The sequence below is a fragment of the Hyposmocoma kahamanoa genome, unplaced genomic scaffold (assembly GCF_003589595.1).
Source record: "Hyposmocoma kahamanoa isolate Upper Pololo Valley unplaced genomic scaffold, ASM358959v1 99702, whole genome shotgun sequence".
In the NCBI taxonomy this organism is placed as follows: Eukaryota; Metazoa; Arthropoda; class Insecta; order Lepidoptera; family Cosmopterigidae; genus Hyposmocoma; species Hyposmocoma kahamanoa.
In genome coordinates this window covers 2,965,645-2,987,324 of record NW_020656001.1, presented here as the reverse complement: position 1 = coordinate 2,987,324, position 21,680 = coordinate 2,965,645, and the positions used below count along the sequence as shown (strand labels likewise).

Sequence of the window (21,680 nt, the reverse complement as noted above, 5' to 3'; positions counted from 1 at the left end):
GAAATGAGTGCCATATTCGTAATGAGCATCCCCAAATACCTCGAAAAGGATACCCATATAGCATATTTTGAAAAATCGTGTCCGCCATCTTGGATTTACAAATAAGTGCTATATTCGTTTTTCATCGATAAAACCGAGCATATCTGTAGGCACCTGATCGACATTGTCGATCGACAGTAACGATCGACAAAATCGAGCACATCTGTAGGCACCTGATCGACAATGTCGGGCAAATCTGTAGGCATCTTTAACTTAATGATGAGTTAAGCAAGATACAATTTCCCCACTTTTGAGGGAAATGTTATTCCATGGCATCATTATTTGTATATTTGTGTGCGTGCCGACGAGCGTAGTTACAAGTTGCTTACGCCTACATGAATTTGGTTTTTGCCTCACTTGTGACAGTTCGTTTGATATGAAACTATCATTCTATGCGTTATTATTCTAAGGTCTATATTTTCTTTTTAATCTTATAATAAGCACGTACGTAGTATAAAAATGTCTATACCAACATTTTTGTTTAGAACGCGTTGCGAAGAGCGTGGCGTTGTTTCTAAACGCAAGTGGACCTATTATTACCTGCAAATTGATTTGTTTTAATTAATATTTCTTTTACTTGTGGTGTTACAGATAGATGGTTATACTGGCTTACCTCAATAAAGTGATTGTATCAAACAATGTGCGCTTTAAAACTATAACTTGCTCCGTGAAGTGATGCAATCGTTTAATAAAATCGACGTTTAAGTGGATTGTGAGAATACTGAAAAAAACTTATTGCTAAAAATCTATTATGGAAGATTTTCTAATCATTGATGCACTGCGACATTGTTCTTGCACCAACAAACGGCTGATTATGTGTATTTACTGTGTCTTGTGCTCTTCGCGAATAACCTAAATGCAGCAAAATTCTATTTAGAGAATTCATTGTTTGCCTTTTTCTAACAGATTGTCAATATCTATGGATTGGAAGCAGAAAATCAACTCTTGAGGTGCCTGCTCACCGAAGCTGCTAAGGCATCGTGGGATTCTGACCGTTCTGGATCCTCATTGAACAATAATCTCCACGCATCACTCCTCGCCCAACACTTGGCATCTTTGCTGAACCACCCGGCAAAGTCTACGGTGGTTTGCCGAGCAGTTGATAATCCGACTCGTACGCTTCAAAAGGTCAGTTCACTTTTCTAACAAATTCTGTAGGATATAGTAGTTATTTTCTTATTTTAGTTAGATTGTAGATTCGTGCCCTTGTTAGTCTAAATTTGCAACTGTCTGTTGATTCATATTGTATATATACTCGCTTTGATTTTGAAGCAGGTGACAATTAGCTTTAAAATTTTTATATTGCAATTCTCACACCCCAAATTTGGACCATAATTATAAATTATTTTCTTTTTACAACTAATTCTTTGGTACAACAAATGTACCCCACTATAATACTTGTAGCGCAGTGTACCAAAGTCACACGGGTAATGTTGTACCCTACATTGTTCACTATAATAAAACGAGGTACAGTCAAGAACTAAAGTTATCGATTTGTTTGTAGTAATTGTTTAATAAATTAATCAATATTCAAGTGAAAAGTTATAAATGTGCATTTTATCTGTAAGTCAACTATTTGCAATATGCACAATATCTACTTAACTCAAAATGATTTAATCCCTTTTATTTTTAAACTTATTTGGTAAGTAGAAGAAGAAGAGAAATTGTTCAGATGTCCAAAATAATTACATTATATTAATATTCTTTCATGGGAAGTGAGTAATTTGTTTCTCATATATTCTGAAAAAATACACTTTATTAGTTGATACACTATTGTATTGACAATGTGATATTATTGAACCATATTCTACTTTGTATGTTCTGACAGTAACGGAGCACAACGGCACTGGTAAATATTACAATATAGTGTGCAACATAAACACAACCAATTAAAAATTAATCTTAATCAGTATTTATCCACAGTTCCCGCACCGTAACACAAAATTAAGAAAAAATAAAATAATATCAAATTAAAATAAATATAAAAATCCAAATATTAATAAAATTTTTATTAAATTGATATTCAGTTTGTCAAAGTTGTGCTTGCGTCGTGTCTTTGTATTTGGTTTTTCACTTTTTAGTCGTAGCGCCATCTATGAGAAATCTATGAAAGATTTAGTACAGTACAGTTAGTACCTTTACAGCTACCAGTCCTGGCGAGAGATGTCGCTATTCACTGTATTAATTAAATTTTTATTGAATTGATATTCAATTATTTTTTTGTGAAATTACTATAATTAATATGAATTAATCCAAATATTTCAACATGAAATAATTTGTTAATTCCTTTAAAAATAGGCAATTAAATACTTGTCTTCTTCAGTTGGCAATTGTGTGCATGTAACACAGCATCCGAGCTAAGGTTAAAGAAAGACTTAACTACAAAATAATGCTAACATTATGCATTTTTTAATTTTTATACAGAGGGCGCAAATTCGTAGCCCTAAAAACAAAAAAGAAAACTTTTCTGTAAAATTTTGCAATTGTATTTTATATTCAATTTTTTTTTATCTCGAGCTGTGCAGTAAAGCTGTTGTTTCTTGCATAAATAATAACACGGTCTGTATTGCGCTGTCGTTTATCACACGGCAAGACACTATTCTATTGCATAACGCACAGGATCTTTACACTCTTATTTAGATGTCACATTTTAATTGGAAAACTACTGTCCAGTGTACATTTTTTTTAAATATTATATTGATTAATTAATGACAACAATTTTCATATCTAGGTATTTATATCCATAATAATAATATCATTTTTGTCACGATTGGTATAATTGGAAATACGATAATAGCTATTCATTAAGACTTCGATACTAATGACTGCAGGGGAATGGGCTCTGAGTAGTGTACTTCTAATTGATAGGTGTGAATATAGTCTCAGGTAGACATTCAAAAAATAAAAAAAATGCTATTTTGCGATTTACTTGCGCCTGAAGGATGTAATTATAATGTTTAGTACATTTTAATGTACGTTGGGCATTTAGCGCTTTTCTCATCGTAGTTTCCTGAATCTTAGGAAGTTAACTTCCCTCAGTTTTGTTTTAAAATGTTTATTCTTAGAACTCTGTGGTCATATAGAATATAAACGCATTAAATTTGAATTAATTATTTCCATATGTACACTAGTAATTCGCCGTTTTCAAGAATACTGGCCCAATCCAAAATTGATCCTTTTTTTATTTATTACTGAGATTTATTCAGAAACTGCTAAACTTTATGTGGTTTGGTTCCAATCCTTTTCTTGGTTAGAATAATCACGTGACAACGTTGGGACGATACGTCAATTTTGGGCGACATCCGCTTCTCAGCTTTTTTAAGCCATCTTCCTGATGAATAGGATCCTTTTGAGATAGGCCATTAATCTAGAAAGCCGTCGAATTATAGAAATAATATTGTGTGGGTTTTAATCACTTCACATATTACCTACATTTTGATATCTATGGGGACTTGGGAGGTTAAGCATCGTTGTATTATTTTCAGATATTAAAGCCTACCAATACATTACTCAATCGCCTTTCAAGATTATTGAGACTAACTACCGCCGAGGATGTTGCCTTCTCTCTGGTTTTGAGGAGGAATTCTTCTAAAACTGAAATTGTATCATTAACTAAGCAACATCTGAAAAAGAGGTTCCTGGATCTTGTTCAGTGCTATCTAGACGCAGGTAAGACTTTATTCAGCTACTTTGTAAACGTTTTACAAAAAGACGTAAAGCTTCATATGATAAACAATAGTCTGTCTGTTTGGAAGACGGGAGTAAAATGACATTAGCACGGTTGCCAGTTTTCGTGAAATTTTAAATAGTCATGTAGTTGTTGTCGACAGTTTTATCGATAAAATTGTGAAAGAAGGTAAAATTTTGGTGAAAATGTCTTGAATTATAATGTTGCGACGTTCTTATGATTACTAATTGCGTTATTGCCTTCTTTATTCTTATTTTGAAAGTTTGCCTACTAGTGTCGAAATCAATTTTTATTGACATAGATACATTTTAATAAGAACAAGCGGTTTCGATTATCAACTTCTCCTCGTTGAATTTTAATGGACATTGTTGTAAATGCAATTCAAATAACCTGCCCAGCAGTTACGTACGAATAATGGGTCGATGCCAACATTCAGTCGATAGTTGATAGAATATTTATCAACTGCAATCACTAGCTGCTTGTAAACGGGCAACACTTGCGGAATGAACTGTCATTTTACTCCATCTTCAAAAAACACAGACTATAGCGAAGACGTGCGAAGCTATTGAACAAGTTTACAAAAGAAAACGGTGTGACGGGAATTTCAAGCTGTATCTGTTTCGTAAGGCCGTTTTCTGTAATTTCGGTGCTGTAGCGGCGCGACATCAGTATGCTCAGTACCGAAATAACACTGGCCCTGTATTCTCGTTCTCCGCCCAACAGCCGTCCAAAACACTTAATGTCAAATAAGTAATACTCGACCAAATCAAAAGAGACGTGTTGCGAATGAAGCATACTTGATATTGTTTTTTGATTCGATCGATTATTACTTATTTGACAGTAATCGTTTCGGCCAGATGGCGGACGGAGAACTACGGTAGACCTCCTCTAACGACTTCATCTACGCACTTGTCGGTATATTCTCAGTATAAAATTCTACAGTACCGCATGTGACGTCGCGAGACAACGTCGTCCTCGAGTGATGGAGACATTTTGGTTTTGGCTAGCATTATTATAGTTATTAATACTGGATAGTTTATTTATTTATTTAATTTTACAAGACAGAAAACGGCGTAAATGTTTTCGGCTTGCCTGCAACCACTCCAGTACTTTTTTTTGTAATCCACCTGTTAATTGTGAATTTATTTAAATGTATATCAAATATTTTAAACAGTGCTTAAAGCAGTAATGTACATACATAAACGTATTATCTTCTAAAGTTTATTTGTGTTTTTGAAGTTAATTAGTTATTTATATTTTCAACTTCCAGAACGAGGACATCAAGTGGAACGTGCAGGTCTTCAGGAATGCAGCCCTGAAGTTTTGCAAACTCTACTGACGAGTCTAGCGCACGAAAATTTTCGGCTTGCCGCTGTGACTAAAGATTTATTTCTTAAGCGTTTGCGTGTCGACTTCCCTCGTGAGGTCGTACCTATTGTGCTTGCACCTTTATTGTATCCCGACGATACGCAGACGCCACTCAAGGAAATGACTACTGCGGACGACATGACAGCCGCCATGATGGACAACTCTTTAGCTGATATCATCCGAGATATCGGATATTCCTTTACATCATCAGTTGAAGAGTGCAAAAACAACATGCTGAATTTTGGTGCGCGGGAACCAGCGGCGATAGACGTGGCCAGGATCATTTCCATGATGATTAGATATCACGCTACCCTGCAAGACGGCCCGCCACTACAAACGCCTGGCAACTTCTGGATGAGTCACGAAGCTAAGAAGGACCCCTTGACTCTCGGACATGGGGAATCTTGGAATGCTGAAGTTTTTGTACAGACGCTGAAAGAATTAGCTTCAAATCTGAATTGGAAGGAGGTCATTCTACAACTTGACCATCCCGAATTTATAGTTCCTGACAGACAAGGCCTCAGCTTATTGTTTACCATATTACGACTTGGTCTGCAAAGTGCAGGCTATCCATCTAATATTTTCCCAGTGGAATATTTATGCCGGCGATGGACAAACCTTGAGGGACAAATGAGCCTGATCAGCAACATTCTGAAACATCCCGACATCTTTAGTTTTGCCGATCATCCGTTCCACCCTGTATCTATCGATTTGCTTAAATCACCACCTGAAACGGACAATAAAGAAATAGCGACATGGCGCTGTCTTTATTTGGTCGAACTTCTGCTCTATGCAGCTGAGCGAGGTTACTACATGCAGGTACATGAATTGTTCAAGTTTCCTCTGCAGCATTGTCCTGACGTCTTGTTGCTTGCTCTACTACAAATTAATCCACCTATCACAATATTCAGACAAGAGTTATTGACAACGCTGATCCCAATATTCTTGGGCAACCACCCCAACTCAGGAATCATACTGCATCACGCCTGGCACACACAGAATCCCAATATAAAACCCATCATAATGCACGCCATGGCCGATTGGTACATACGCGGCGAATGCGATCAGTCGAAACTTTCAAGAATATTAGATGTTGCTCAAGATTTGAAGGCCTTATCTCTACTTTTAAATGTCCAGTCTTTCCCGTTCGTCATCGATTTAGCATGTCTGGCATCTCGAAGAGAGTATCTTAAGCTGGACAAGTGGCTAACAGACAAAATTAGAGATCATGGAGAGACTTTCGTTTCGGCTATGGTGAAATTTCTTCAGAGAAGATGTCCAGTCCTGGGGAAAGGCCCCGAAGAACAACTGCCTAAAGCCGCACAATTACCACACGAAACCATTACAACCATGCTCACATGCTTGCAGCTGTGTATTCCTAACGTTCATCAAGAACAACAGGAAGCTATTTACAATGTAATCACCAATTGTCAAACTCTCATATTGAGCAAGACTAGGACAATACCGGGCATGGCCCGATCTCATACGAGGGTATTGGAGACTCCCTTCAATCCCACTGGTTTAGGTGGACAGTTATTTACTCCTCATGTGGATTCACTTACTACTTTGACACCAAATGTGGCTAATATGAATTTAGGAGCTCCAGGAAACACAACCTTTGCTATGCCCGGCTCTCTAGGACCTCTAGTAACGACTCCAGGTTCGCCTTCCAGACTGATGGGAGCTGGACCTAATAGTCCGTTTGCTATGATGCCGCTGCAGCATAACACCAACGTTGCTAACATGACCGCTCTCGGAAGAATGGCACCGGCTCCGGTGCTGGACAAACCACGTATACCGGACCCCATCCATTTTCCTGAAATAATGCATAATGTCTCCAAGGAAATTGAGGATGAAGCAAACGGATATTTTCAAAGGATATACAACCATCCGCCACACCCTACTTTGTCTATCGACGAAGTTCTGGATATGCTGAAGAAATTTCAGGATTCTCCTAATAAACGTGAAAGAGAAGTATTCTCCTGCATGCTGCGTAACTTGTTTGAAGAATACAAGTTCTTTCCGCAGTATCCGGACAAAGAATTACATATAACAGCTCAGCTCTTTGGCGGAATAATAGAGAAAGGCCTAGTTCCTAGTTACGTATCGCTAGGCTTGGCTTTACGTTTCGTGCTTGATGCATTGCGAAAACCAGAAGGCTCTAAAATGTACTACTTCGGAATAGCTGCTCTGGACCGATTCAAATCGCGTCTGAAGGATTACCACAAATATTGCGAGCACGTTCGGGCTATCCCACATTTTAGTGAGTTCCCTCCACACTTGATAGAATACGTTGAATACGGGCTACAGAGCCAAGAACCGCCCACCAAACCACAAGGGGCAGTTTTGCCTACAAGTCTGGCAGCTATACTGAACCAAAGCTCAGTTGTAACAGTCTCAACACCATACAGGTAAGCCTTTTTTGTTCGTATTTCTGTATGATTTTCCATAAGAAAAATGTGTATGAATATTTCGTAATGTTACGTTATTTTTACAGGACCGTAATCTGTGCACCACCATCGTCTATATCAGTTATATCCAAAGTTACAAACGCTGGCGGCATAAGTAGCCGGCCGTCGATCGCCAACGCGACCAATATTGACACGCTGCTCACTGCCACGGACCGAGAAGATAAGATCAATTCCCCACCGGAGGCCATTCAGGACAAGACAGCATTCATTTTCAATAACCTCAGTCAGTTAAATCTACAAACGAAATGTGAAGAACTCAAAGAAATTATTACAGAAGAATACTATCCATGGCTTTCACAGTACCTCGTCATGAAGAGAGCATCCATTGAATTGAATTTCCACGCCCTGTATTCGAATTTCCTTGACGTGCTCAAAATTCGTGAAGTAAACAAAATGGTCACAAAAGAAACCTACCGGAACATTAAAGTGCTCCTCCGCTCTGACAAAGGAATTGCAAACTTTTCTGACCGTTCTTTACTAAAGAACCTCGGACACTGGCTCGGCATGTTAACATTAGCGCGAAACCAACCTATCCTTCATGTAGATATTGACCTAAAAGCCCTAGTGCTTGAGGCTTACCACAAAGGTCAACAGGAGCTTCTCTACGTGGTCCCATTCGTGGCTAAAGTGCTAGAGTCTTGTGCGAAGAGCGTCGTCTTCAAACCGCCAAACCCTTGGATGATGGCGTTGATGAACGTCCTGGCAGAGTTGCATCAAGAACCCGATTTGAAGCTGAATTTGAAGTTTGAAATTGAAGTGTTGTGTAAAAACCTTAACTTGTCAATTACGGACCTTAAGCCTTCTCTCTATTTGAAAGATCCAGAAAAGGTGAGGCTCATCGAGTTCCAGCTTTCGCAGCCCAAACCAAATAAAGAAGCTGCAAACACACCAATGCCACAGGTCAATCAAACCATTGTCCAGGCACCGCCAATACAGATGCTAGTTCCTCCTCCGCCTATGATCCCGACTGAAGAGATCGTCGCCGCCGTTGCTACTCCTACCAGCGGCCTTGCAACTAATGACCCAACACTGATGGGCTTTCTTGGACTGCCCGAGCCCAGGTTCAACTATTTAGACGTGAATGTTTCCTCAACATCTGCATTTGGACAGAAGATATGTTTCAATCCCCATATTATCCTGTTCCAAAATTATCCTCATCTCAAGCAATTCGTGAAGCCTGCGATCGAAAGATCGATTCAGGAATGGATACATCCAGTGGTCGACAGATCGATCAAGTACGCTCTTACCACTTGCGAGCAAATTATCCGAAAAGATTTTGCATTTGACCCTGACGAAGTCAGATTGCGTACTTGCGCCCACCACATGATGAGAAACCTGACCGCGGGCATGGCCATGATCACGTGTCGCGAACAAATCATCAGCACTATCAGCACCAACTTGAAGACGGCATTCGTGACTGCGCTCATGCCTTCCACACCTCAGGTAAAGTTTCACTTGTTTATTTTCATATTTCATACTAAACATCAAAATGTAGTATTTGCTTGACACTATACCAAACTTGTTTTCAGAAGGAGATCATTGAGAGTGCAGCAGCTGTTCTCGCCACAGAAAACATGGAGCTGGCTTGCGCTTTCATACAGAAGACCGCTGTCGAGAAGGCACTGCCTGAACTAGACAAACGACTAATGAATGATTACGAAGTGAGAAAACTCGCCCGACAAGAGGGCAGGCGCTACTACGACCCCATCGTCCTCACTTACCAGACCGAGCGCATTCCAGAAAGAGTGCGCCTACGCGTCGGCGGACCTACCGATCAACAGATCGCCGTATACGAAGAGTTTGCATGCAACATTCCCGGTTTCATGCCAATTCGCGATCCTGGAATGTTTATGCCCAAGCAATCGGTGCAAGAACAAATCCCGCAACTGACTTTCAGCCAAGTTATGAATCCCGCTCAGGTTTACGGCGCTGACGAAATGACCTCCCTGATAAATGCTGCTGAGTTGTTCCTCACGAATTCGCTCGGCGTGGCATCGCTTACCGTTCAAGCTACAAACATGCACGCCCTCCTTGAGTGCCTTGTCATAGCAAGGAGGAACCGTGACATTGTTTCCGGATATACTCTACTACAGAAGGTAATTATTATATGATCTCAAATAATTTACTTAGTAGTTGTTTGGTACGCTTCTAAATGTGGCATATTGTTTCAGGCCGTGGAAGGTCTTCTCGATGGCCATATCGTCCAGCCGGGCACGTCCAGCGATCATGTAGAGATGATGAACAGATACCGTGATATTCACATTAGAGTTCTCAAGCTCCTTGAAGACGCGAGAGTATACGGACACGTCTGGACTACCAAGCAGATCACTTGCTATCTTACCGAGTGCAGGGAGGAACTGAGATATAACGCAGAGGCTACAGATTGTCTCATTAGGAATCACTTGATCAACTTGCCTCAGGTAAGTTTAGTTCATATCCACGAGACATAATATTGGAAACACCAGTTTCAACACTGACGCAACTCGAAAATGGCAAACATGGCGAGTATTATATCGTCGGTGTCTTGTAGAAAGTTTTAAACTGTTTTAAAACTTTTATGTCCTGTTTTAAATTCAATTTTGGTCTCAATTAAGTCAAAGTTTTAAAACTGTCGTGAGGACCTAAAAATATGCTCCAGATTTAAATATAATTTTCCCCTAATCTTTCCAATTTTTTTACCAATATGCAGGGTAGTTTGCACGCGCCGTACCAAAACATGAAATCGTCGGAGATAGTTCAATTACGCGTAACTAGCATTTCATTATGTGTCTCCATTTCGGTAATGTAGTGACCAAATTAAATGCGCGTAAAGACGTGGCAACCAAATTAGCGTGATTTACGGGAATCTATTGCTATCAGTCCGTAGCCAACATAAATTAATGCTTGCTATGCAAAAACGGAAGTCGTAGCCATTGAAATAACAAAGTAATAACTTTGAATCCCTCTCCTGTGAAAATCGGTTTGGTGCAGATACGCGCCTTTTACCAATATGCATACGCTATATAAGCGGATTTGCACTATCCCCGACGAAATGATTGTTTTTAACTTGTGACATTGTTGAGACGGGTGTGCGATTTTAATGAAGGATCACTTCATTTTGATCTTGCTTCCTTATTTGATTATCATTGACAAGAATTGAGTTTTCCTTGTACAGTACGACATCGCTCTTGCTCACATGATGGACAATGGGAATAACTACATGGCGGTAGCTTTCGCTATGCAACTCGTGCAGTTGTATTTGGTAGACGACAGGAACAATATGTACGCGAATGAGTCTGATCTTTACCACACCACTGAGACGCTTTTGCGCATCATGTCGCATTCCCGGCAGCCGCCGCCAGAAGGTCTCGGGTCCTTGATTGAAATGTTACGCATCAACCAGGATCCTAGCGCTTACCTTGGCGAGAGGTCGCCGCTAGGGCCGACTGCGCACATCCATTCCGGAATCTTACAAGTGCGGGTAAGCAATCTTAAACTAAATCTTACTTTTGTTACTTCAAATCCATTTATTCCCTTTGGATAGGGTAGGGTACATTATAAATGTCGATATGGAGTTAAATGACAGTTTTCAAGTGTTGCCCACTTACAAGCAGCTAGTGATTGCACTCGATAAATATTCTATCGACTACCGACTGAATGTTGGTCACGCTTATGCAATAAATAACCGAACCTGTTATATTATATCATTATCGGCCCATTATTCGTCCAACTGCTGGGCACAGGTTACTTAAATTGTCAATTTTTTTGTAAATTCGTACATACACTGCATTTAGAACAATGCCTATTAAAAATACAACGAGTTGACGTAATTTAAAGCAATAAAAATTGAATTAGGCACTAGTAGGCCAACTTTCAAATTAAGAATAAAGAAGGCAATAACGCAATTAGTAATCAGAAGAACGTCGCAACAATCACAATTCAAGACATTTTCAGCAAATTTTTACCTTCTTTCACAATCTATCGATAAAACTGTCGACAACAACCACATGACTATTTGAAAACTGGCAACCCTGCAAGTGTCACTTTACTCCATTTTCAAAAAAGACAGACTATAGATCTTAATCCTATTCAGCCTTAAACAGAAACATGCAAAATAATAATAAACAATTAAACAATGCAGTACCAAATTAAAATAATTGATACAGGATATGCCATAATGGTGGATGTCATAATTTTATTATATTAGACAAATGAATAATTGTAAAGGAATGCATGCATGCATCAATCAATTAGACTTTATATTTCATAAAATCGTCACCTGGAAGAGGCTTAAAGCGATCTGGTATCTGATCAAAGATTTTCACACGCTTAGCAATATCAATTACTTTGGAAGCGTTGTGTCTTTGGTATTGTGTCCACTGTTACTTTATTTGGGTTTATTAGGCTTCTAACAGTTACGTCCTTCGCTATTATAAATTTTGATTGATTCAATTTTACAAATATACCAAACTCGAGAGAATACAGGCATGGGAACGGCTCAACTTGCCCTATCAATGTGTTTGTTAAACGTGTTTATAATTCAGGCTCGTGATTACGACGACCCACCTGGCCTGCAAGACAAAACCGAGAACCTCCTTCGGGAATGGCGAAACGTGCTCTTGAGCCCGCTAACTGAAATCGAGATTGCGCAAAATTTTAATATCTACGTTCATCGCATGAACATGAATGGAATTTTGAAATCTGACGATATGATCACGAGGTTTTTCCGCATCGCCACCCAAATGTGCATCGAGAACGTGTACCAGCAGCTGAATGAGGAACGCATGAATCCCCCTCAAAGCCCGCCCAAGAGGGATAAGTACTACGCCATGTGCGATTCCTTTATCAAGCTCGTGTCACTGCTAATCAAGAACACTGCTGATAGTGGCAACCCTACGCCGAAGCTCAATCTCTTGAACAAGGTACGTCAGTTACAAACACCGAAATCAGCGGCCATTTTTATGCGACCATTTTTTTTTCATAATATCTGACTATCGCCATCGTTTTTAGATCCTGGGGATCATCGCTGGCTGTTTGCTTCAAGACCATGAGGAACATGGCACCAACTTCCAACAGCTGCCGTACCACCGGCTCCTGCTTATTCTGTTCCTCGACATGAACATGGCGGAACCTGTTTTAGAATCTATGAACTACCAGGTAATTTTCATTAACTACCGCGTTGAGTTATAAACTCGATCTAAGCTTAGTTCCATGTAAAGTGTTGGTAACTCGAAATACGTGAAATTCCAGATTATACTATTGCTGAATTTAAAATTTGATTCTCTTCGAATAAAACCGTCATTGGAATACTGTAAGAAACAATCAAAATATGTCTACTTAACTCAAAATGAGACAATTTTTTTGTCAACTAGTTCTGGCCAAAATGGTGCTACCTCCAAAATACTCCCTTTTCTTTTTAAATGTATTTGGCAAGTAACGTTAACCTATACATACATTTTAATGATCTTTCACGGGAAGTATATATATATGCAATTGTGTGAATCAACAGTTTAGAAGTTTTAGCTTTTAGATGTCTTATAGCTCCGCGTCATCAACAGGTTCTGACAGCGTTCTGCCATACCTACCGCATCATCCGGCCGAATATCGCTCCTGGATTCTGCTATGCGTGGCTCGAGCTGGTTGCTCATCGCACCTTCATTAACCGAGTGCTGGCCGTCACGCCACAGCAAAAGGTAACTTTCAATAATAGGTCCATTGACTTATAAGTATAACTATGATAAATGTCACACTGCGTTTTTTATACGAATGTTCAGTAAAGCTTCCAGGCAGCTATCGCATCAGCACACGCAAAGACGGGAAAGAGAGAAAGATTGTCATAATCGCCACACTTTTTTCTCCACAATATTTTTTATAACAAATAGAGGCTACATCAAACATATCGACTCATCCGAAGAATAGAGTCCGATGAGATTATACAACGAAAAGAGGATAAATATAATCTCGTTATTCAAAATAACACCTAGCTCTGGGTGTTTACAGAATTTTATGTATTATTTCGTTTCGAAAATATAAAATCGAACAATTAAGAACAGCGCGCAAAATGTACAATGTCCTGAGAATAAGCAATCTTGCACGTAGGTCTTTGTTCTGCGGATAAGTCGATATAACACATCTATTTTTTTATATAATGTTGTTTTCCTATTTAAATGCAATAATTTATTGAACCAGCTCATTTCGAAAAATCTTAAGCTCTAGTCGTCCGTCTGACGTCACGTCTAGTGACGAGAAAAACCGATACTAAACTTATTTGTATTAGTGTGTTTCTAGTTATTATGTACAATATATAATTTAATTATTTGATTATATTAGGAAATACTCACAAAGTGGATACGAGAGTAATACACTTGACACTAATTAATTCATCAAATATAATATCGGTTTTCATTCAGGAAGTACGTCATACAGACGACGACTTCCAGGGCCGGCCTTGTAAAACTCTAAAAAAAAAATGAATAATTGATGACAAAAATTATGAAATTTTATAAACGGCTTGTTGGAAAAATGTGCAATTGTCAATTACGGCAGTTTGACAGATGAAGACATAGTTGCTGTCTGTCTCTTGAATGTATCACACCAAATTTTGTTCGGGGATAGGTTTTCACGCTTTAGTGGGATTGGTACAAGACCCCTTCCTCTAAAGCCAATCTTCTTTATAATAAACACAAACATTCTTATTTCAGGGCTGGGGAATGTATTCCACACTCTTGGTCGACCTTTTCAAGTTCCTCGATCCGTTCCTTCGCAACACTGAGCTCGCGTCTCCAGTCATGATGTTGTACAAGGGCACCCTAAAAGTGCTCTTAGTACTCCTCCATGACTTCCCGGAGTTCCTGTGCGACTATCACTACGGATTCTGCGATGAGATACCGCCTAATTGTATACAAATGCGGAACCTCATCTTGTCGGCCTTCCCCCGCAACATGCGCCTGCCAGATCCATTCACGCCAAACTTGAAGGTAGACTTGCTGACGGAAATAGCGTTACCACCACGCGCTGTTATCAACTATGCCACCTTGATACCGGTGTCTCAATTCAAGAAGGATTTGGATGCGTACTTGAAGGCCCGCACCCCGGTCACTTTCTTGTCGGAACTCAGGGGCAACATGCAGGTAAGAGATACCTACTTTCATACTACTTAATACCATTTGCAATGATAAATGACAGTCCCGTATCTTTCTAATTAAGTTGTGATTGTAGTGACCCTTCCTGTCAAGCTCTGGGTTATGCAGGAGGGGCACTGTAACTTGTGCAAGCACAGGGACTTTAAAAGTCCAAAAGGTCAATTCAGAACCTATCGCATATCTTTTAATTTTTATTAACATTAACCGAATCGAACGTCAAACTGCCGTATTCGAAACCGCACCGAAATGACGTCACACCCGTAGATTACTCGGGATTCGGTTAAGATATCGAAGAGTTCTGAATTGGGGGCTATCTCCCAAGGCTGATTTTAAAATTTTAAATCATCTCGCTTGTGTATAGATAGAGTGGCAATGGCATGATTTTGTATGTTTGGTATGCTAATGTTCAGAGTAAATGGTTTGTCAAGTCAAGTGCCAAGAATTATAATAAACTACCATCTTGACATAAGGAACATTAAGGATATTGTGACATTTAAAAGAAATTTATTTGAATATCCTGTTAATGAAACATTTTACTCTATTGATGAGTATTTGAATAATAAGTAATTTGATATTATTTAATATTATTTTAATCAAAATTGTTTTTAGTTTGTAGAATCATAATATGTATTTGTATGTTGACGACGACGTTATGAATATAATGGTGTCAGACATGCTAATATTTGCTAAGAAGTTTATAAATTGTATATAATTCTTATGTTCCTTACACTCATGTACTTATTTACTTCGTATGCCTTAAGGCACAACATAGAGGGTCACCATAAATTTATTTATCACCATGTATTTCAACGTATCTACTGTAACCTATGTTTTTTTAATTAAAGCTACTATTCAATTGCCTTTGCAATTTTTGGGTACTCAGCTCTAGAGGATCGAAGGCACGTGAATGACGTAGTCATGTATAATCATCGAGTATATAACCAGAAAAAGAGACGAAATGTCATTTGATTTGTTTGAAAACTATTCTGCCATATGATTACCGTGACAACTGTTCTCCGATTGGCCAGCCCGAATTCGAAACAATTGACGGGTGTCGTCAATTTACGTCGACCAGTTAACTTGAGCTTTGCTGTAATGGACGCTTTTGCTATAATGTAATTAGATGTTTTGCTGTTTTTCCCACACCACCGAATTGAACAGCCCCCATTGTTAGAGATATTATCTTTATTACAATAAATACAGAATATATTTGGAATATACGGAGACATACACACAGGTCAGTTGTTGGCGCTGTACTATTTCAGCTTTCTAATTTGTGATTTCAGTTCGAACGATAGTTGATATTTATAAGTGATGTCTCACTGATGAGTTACCAAGAATGTGTGGCCCTTAATTCCTCTCTATTTCTGGTTATATACTCGATGTGTATAATAAAATGAAATTAAAGACTTGATTCCTGCATAAATGAGATAAAAATTAAGACATATCTAGTAATTTCTATTTAGTTTTAGTAAGGCAACATCAAGTGTTAGTGACTGAATGAATAAAAGCAATCGTTGCCACTCCACTGACATTTTATTGAGACTCAACTGCTGTTGCAACTAGATTTTAGTACAATAACGAATATTACTACTCATCCGAAGAACAGAGTCCAGTCGAAAAGAGAATAATTGCGTTAAGAGAATAATTTCGTTATTCCAACTATGTAAAGGTGTTTTGAGAATTTATATATCTTATTTCGTTTCGGAACATTGACTTACAATTATATGGACGTCGGGTCCGCGCTAAAAAGTGTCCGAACTTATACGGCGTTAAAATCGTATACAGAGCGTCATTCACGCTTTAGTCTTCGTTTGTTCGACTGACAGCGAAACACGCAAAATTAGACAGTACTGCGATGACATTACAATTTAAATTCAACGTTTTAGCTTTTTCATATTCCTTTACATGTCACTACGTTTAAATAGGTTGACTTGGGACATTTTTTTCGTGGTTTTTGTATTAGACCCGTCGTCCATTTATTTGTAAGTCAATGTTTCGGAAATATAAAATCGAACAACGGTCGATCTGACATCCACAGCGAATAAGAACGAACGAAATGTACTATGTCCTGAGAACAAGTAGTCTTACACATAGATCTTTCTTTGTTCTACGGATGAGTCGATTATATTAATTGTAATATAATCTCATCGGAGTCGCAACGGAGAATTACAATGACCAGTGCTTTCAAGGAGTTAAATGATAAATGACAAACAATTACCGACATTATTTCTTCAACATCTTTGGTAATTGGTTAACACGTTCTCCTTAGGTGGTGAATGACCCTGGCCGCCGTTATAACTGCCAGTTGATGAATGCTGTGGTTCTGTATGTGGGCACTCAAGCCATCGCACACATTCGTGCCAAAGGCCAGACCCCGAACATGTCGACAATCGCTCATTCTGCGCACATGGACATCTTCCAGAATTTCACCGTCGATTTCGACTTTGAAGGCCGGTAAGCATCTATCATTATTACTTTAACAAACTCGGTTCTCGGAAGTAAGCTAACATTAATATGAACTATATAATCTCCTAAATGAGACGTTATGTGCTTTGCAGCAGGATACTATTTTATCTACACACACACATACATACATAAACCCTCTACGATGTGTTCAAAACCCAAAATTACGACCACCATCAAGATTAAACTGTTTTGTTAAAACAAATTTCTTATCTGTGAAAATGTTATTATTGATTCACTAATAACATCAAATTCGATTTTATTACTTTCAAATTTCGAACATTTCTGAAGAACAAAACAATTTAATTCGACCTCAATTCTAATATCAGTCGAAATGAGTTTAATTAGAAATGAAATTACAATAGCAAAATATTTCGACAAATTTCACACGTTACTTGATATCGAACAATATGATAGTTGGGCCGATTCTAGTTTGTTTATGAATGAAATAAAAACTACGGTTGTGTTTAATGCGTGAGAAAAGTTTTTATTTGCCGCCATTTCGCCAGTCGTAATATGCGGTCCCTGAACAGACCATAGAGAGCTTATAATATGTGTATAGATAAAGCAGTTTATTTGAATGTACATAATTAGGCATTAAACCACTCGTATGATTTTATGAAACTCGCCTAACCCACGCTTGGGTTTTAATGCCTTTCATTATTTAACAGTCACCTAAACTCCTAGTTTGGTATATTCTGTTAGTGTTGTAGGCTAGGGATGCACGATTTTTTGCTTTGAATCGATTTTTTGAATCGTAATGGATCATATGAATGCAGCTAGTTATTGCAGTCGATAAATATTCTAACGACAGAATGTTGGTTACACTTATGCAATAAAAAACCGAACTAGTTTCATTTGAATCATCTATTTTATTTATTTATTTATTTATTGCATATCACACATGGAGCTTATAGATAGTACTTACAATATAGGGCAGTTAATATGTGACGCCCTGCAAGGGCACAGCAACTGTGGAAGACAGTCTCACATTGACATTATTAATACAGCAATTTAATTAATATATATACAATACAATTTATACGTTATAAGTTATCAATCAAATATTAGAACTAAATAATCATTTTATCAAATCGTCAAAAGATAAACATCTTTCTAATTGTATTAAATAACATATGTCAATTAAACATTATAGGTAATTAGAATCTTTAATTAATTATTTTAAATGTAAAGTCATTGTAGCAAATCGTCAAAAAATTCTTTTAAATTGTAATAGCATTTACGAATAAGGAATATTTTTAATACTTTGCAAAACTCTGTAAATTTTTGGCGATTTTTATCATCATCGGCCCATTGTTCGTCCAACTGCTGGAAACAGGTTCATTTGGAACGTCCATTTTTGTGAGTTATAATCGCAAACACTGCACTTAGAACTATGTATGTCTATTAAAAATAAAAAGAAAGAACATATTTTAAAGTTTTTAATTTTGATTAAGTATAGATAATCAAATCCGCCTGTTGTATATGAACGAAAATTGATATCGATATTAGTAGGTCAACAGTCAAAATAAGAATACAGAAGGCAATAACGCAATTATTAAACATTAAAACGTCGTAACATTCACAATTCACAGACATTTCTGGCAAAATTTTGCCTTCTTTCACAATCTATCGATAAAACTGTCGACAACAACTACATGACTATTTAAAATATAATAATTAAAACAGACATCCCTACAAATGTCATTTTACTTCATCTTCCAAAACGACAGACTATAAACAAACAACAAAATTGTAATAATAACACAATTCCAGATACTTGTTCCTGAATGCCATCGCGAACCAGCTTCGGTACCCTAACAGCCACACTCACTACTTCAGCTGTTGCCTTCTCTACTTATTCGCCGAGGCGAACTCCGAAGCGGTGCAGGAGCAGATCACGCGAATGCTTCTCGAACGGCTGATTGTGAACAGACCACACCCTTGGGGACTGCTCATCACGTTCATTGAACTCATCAAGAACCCCATTTACAAATTCTGGTCCCACGAGTTCGTGCACTGCGCCCCAGAGATTGAGAAGTAAGTGTTCGAATAATTATCCTGTAAAATGTAAACATAGGTTAACGGAGCCAAAAAAAAACATTTGAAATGGTAGTTTCCTATTTTTGACGATAATAAACGTTTATAACTGTGGTAGCAGTAGAGCTTCTTGTGAACGAGGCTTAGGGTGCTGGTGAAATCACAGGCACATGGGACTTGTCAACATATGTCTCAGGGTCGTATTCCAGAACTGTACTCAAGTCAGGACTGAGTATTGCAGTGAGCACTGAAAATCGTACTCAAGTCCTTGCCATTAGGATCGTATTTCCAGTGCTTGAAGTCATACTCAAGTCCTGACTAGAGTTCTGGAATTCGATTCTCAGGGTCACGGGCGCAGTGGCAGTGCCCCTACGATCTTTGCCATTTAAAGCTCTGAGTCGCACTGCAACTGTTATGAATAGGCGTGTCGCTTACCAACAGGAGTACGAGCTGTTCGTCCCGTCACTTGGTATAATAAAAAAAAACGTATTTCGGTCTCATGAGATGGTTTCTTCCAAACTGCCCATAATTATACACCATACGAAACCAATACTGTCGTAACTCAAAATTGCGGTATTGAGTAAACAGGATTTTTCTAATAAAAATAAAAAGAAACTGAATGAAACCGATATATATTTATATTTGTTAATACAATAGTGTATTAATTAACTCAAAAGTTTATTTTTACGAATCGATGATAAACCAATTACTCACTTCCCGTGAAAGATTATTACAGTTGATGCGTAAAGTTTATTACAGACTTGTAAACAATTTCAGTTTTTTTGCAAGTGTATTTAAAAATAAAAGGTAACAAATAATTTCGGTACTAAAAACTAACTCACAAAGTTTTATCTCAATTTGAATTAAGTTGATATCTTTTAATTGTTTCTTAAAATATTCTAACGGCGGTTTTATTGACGTGTCATTGTACAGAATCCAATTTTACGTCCACCAATGGTATAATTATGAATTGCATGTATTTTGAGTTATAACACTATTGTAATAGCCGTGCGATGTGTTCTCTATAAAAATATGTATAATAAAATATTATATATGAATAAAAATAATGATAATATTCGCAACCTGCCCCTGTACTCTCCGTCCGACATCTGACCGAAACAATTACCGTCAAATAAGTAATACCCACCGAGTATGTAACTAGAAATAGAGACGAAATAAGGACCATTCGTTCCTGGTAAGTCGTCAGTGATACATCACTTAGAAATATCAACTCTTGTTTGCACTGAAATATAGACTGCGCCAACAACTGACGTATGTGTACTTCTCTGTGTATTCCAAAAATATTCTGTATTTATTGTAATAAAGATAATATCTCTAACAATGGCGTGCTGTTCCATTCGGTGGTGTGGGGAAAAACAGCAAAACATCTAATTACAAAACAAACGGAATCATATTTCATCGGTTATTAAATATGTAATTTTGCAATTTTCGTCCATTATAGCAAAGGTCAAGTTAACTAGTCGATTTGAAGTGAAACAGTTGACGACACCCATTGACGACACCGTCAATTGTTTCGAACTCGGGCTGGCCAATCAGAACGCAGTTAATGATATGGCAGAATAGTTTTGAAACAAATGATAAGGCGCATGATGCGAATGAAGCTGCATGCTTGACATTGTCTTTTGGTCGTTTGTTCGAATATTACTTATTTCACAGTAATTGAGACGGACGAAGAATAAGAAATAGTACACCCCAAGATCTGTTCAGTATATTATTTTTAAATTTTCAAATTGTATTCTTGTCAATTCCACAACGTTGAGTTACGACAGTCTAATACAGGAGAACTTCGGTACTGACATCTCAGCCGGTACGCCTTTGATATTGAATTTAAAAGCTGTTTAATACGAGCCAAAAAATGTTGCGCACTTGTTGTTCTGTGCTTCTTTTTCATACAAAAATGTGTTGTGTGCAGGTTGTTCGCGTCTGTAGCGCGGTCGTGCATCGTGGACAAGTCCGTCACTGGAGGGGGCGAACGGGAGATAGCCGAGTAGCGCCGCGCCAATTGGGAGTCTGCGCGGCATAAGCAAATATTTAGAAGCTTTGCCGTTAAAGGTAAACAAATTACCTAATTCAAGTCCCTACGTCATTGACTTACAAATAAATGAACGACGGGTCTAATACAAAAACCACGAAAAAAATGTCCCAAGTCAACCTATTTAATTATTTTTTTATTTAATTTAAATTATTATTTAATTATATGGACGTCGGGTCCGCGCTAAAAAGTGTCCGAACTTATAGGGCGTTAAAATCGTATACAGAGCGTCATTCACGCTCTAGTCTTCGTTTGTTCGACTGACAGCGAAGCAAGCAAAATTAGACAGTACTGCGATGACATTACAATTTAAATTCAACGTTTTAGCTTTTTCATATTCCTTTACATGTCACTACGTTTAAATAGGTTGACTTGGGACATTTTTTTCGTGGTTTTTGTATTAGACCCGTCGTCCATTTATTTGTAAGTCAATG

At 38.0% G+C, this 21,680-nt stretch overlaps 1 protein-coding gene across 2 annotated transcripts in view; it reads left to right on the top strand.

Moving 5' to 3' along the window:
* The window catches only part of LOC113239243 (CCR4-NOT transcription complex subunit 1), a 48,077-nt gene extending 26,799 nt beyond the window's left edge, over positions 1 to 21,278 (top strand). The window contains exons 2-15 of one of the 2 annotated variants that reach the window (XM_026476164.1): positions 946 to 1,167; positions 3,525 to 3,708; positions 4,998 to 7,506; positions 7,593 to 9,009; positions 9,099 to 9,662; positions 9,738 to 9,986; positions 10,721 to 11,026; positions 12,090 to 12,467; positions 12,556 to 12,702; positions 13,104 to 13,238; positions 14,247 to 14,675; positions 16,960 to 17,144; positions 18,930 to 19,193; positions 21,127 to 21,278. In XM_026476164.1, the coding sequence (XP_026331949.1) occupies positions 946 to 1,167; positions 3,525 to 3,708; positions 4,998 to 7,506; positions 7,593 to 9,009; positions 9,099 to 9,662; positions 9,738 to 9,986; positions 10,721 to 11,026; positions 12,090 to 12,467; positions 12,556 to 12,702; positions 13,104 to 13,238; positions 14,247 to 14,675; positions 16,960 to 17,144; positions 18,930 to 19,193; positions 21,127 to 21,205 (7,068 nt within the window). In that variant the 3' untranslated portion in view covers positions 21,206 to 21,278. Of the gene's footprint in view, positions 1 to 945; positions 1,168 to 3,524; positions 3,709 to 4,997; positions 7,507 to 7,592; positions 9,010 to 9,095; positions 9,663 to 9,737; positions 9,987 to 10,720; positions 11,027 to 12,089; positions 12,468 to 12,555; positions 12,703 to 13,103; positions 13,239 to 14,246; positions 14,676 to 16,959; positions 17,145 to 18,929; positions 19,194 to 21,126 lie in introns of both variants that reach the window. The other variant, XM_026476163.1, reaches the window with a different exon arrangement.
* The last annotated feature ends 402 nt before the right edge of the window (positions 21,279 to 21,680 follow it).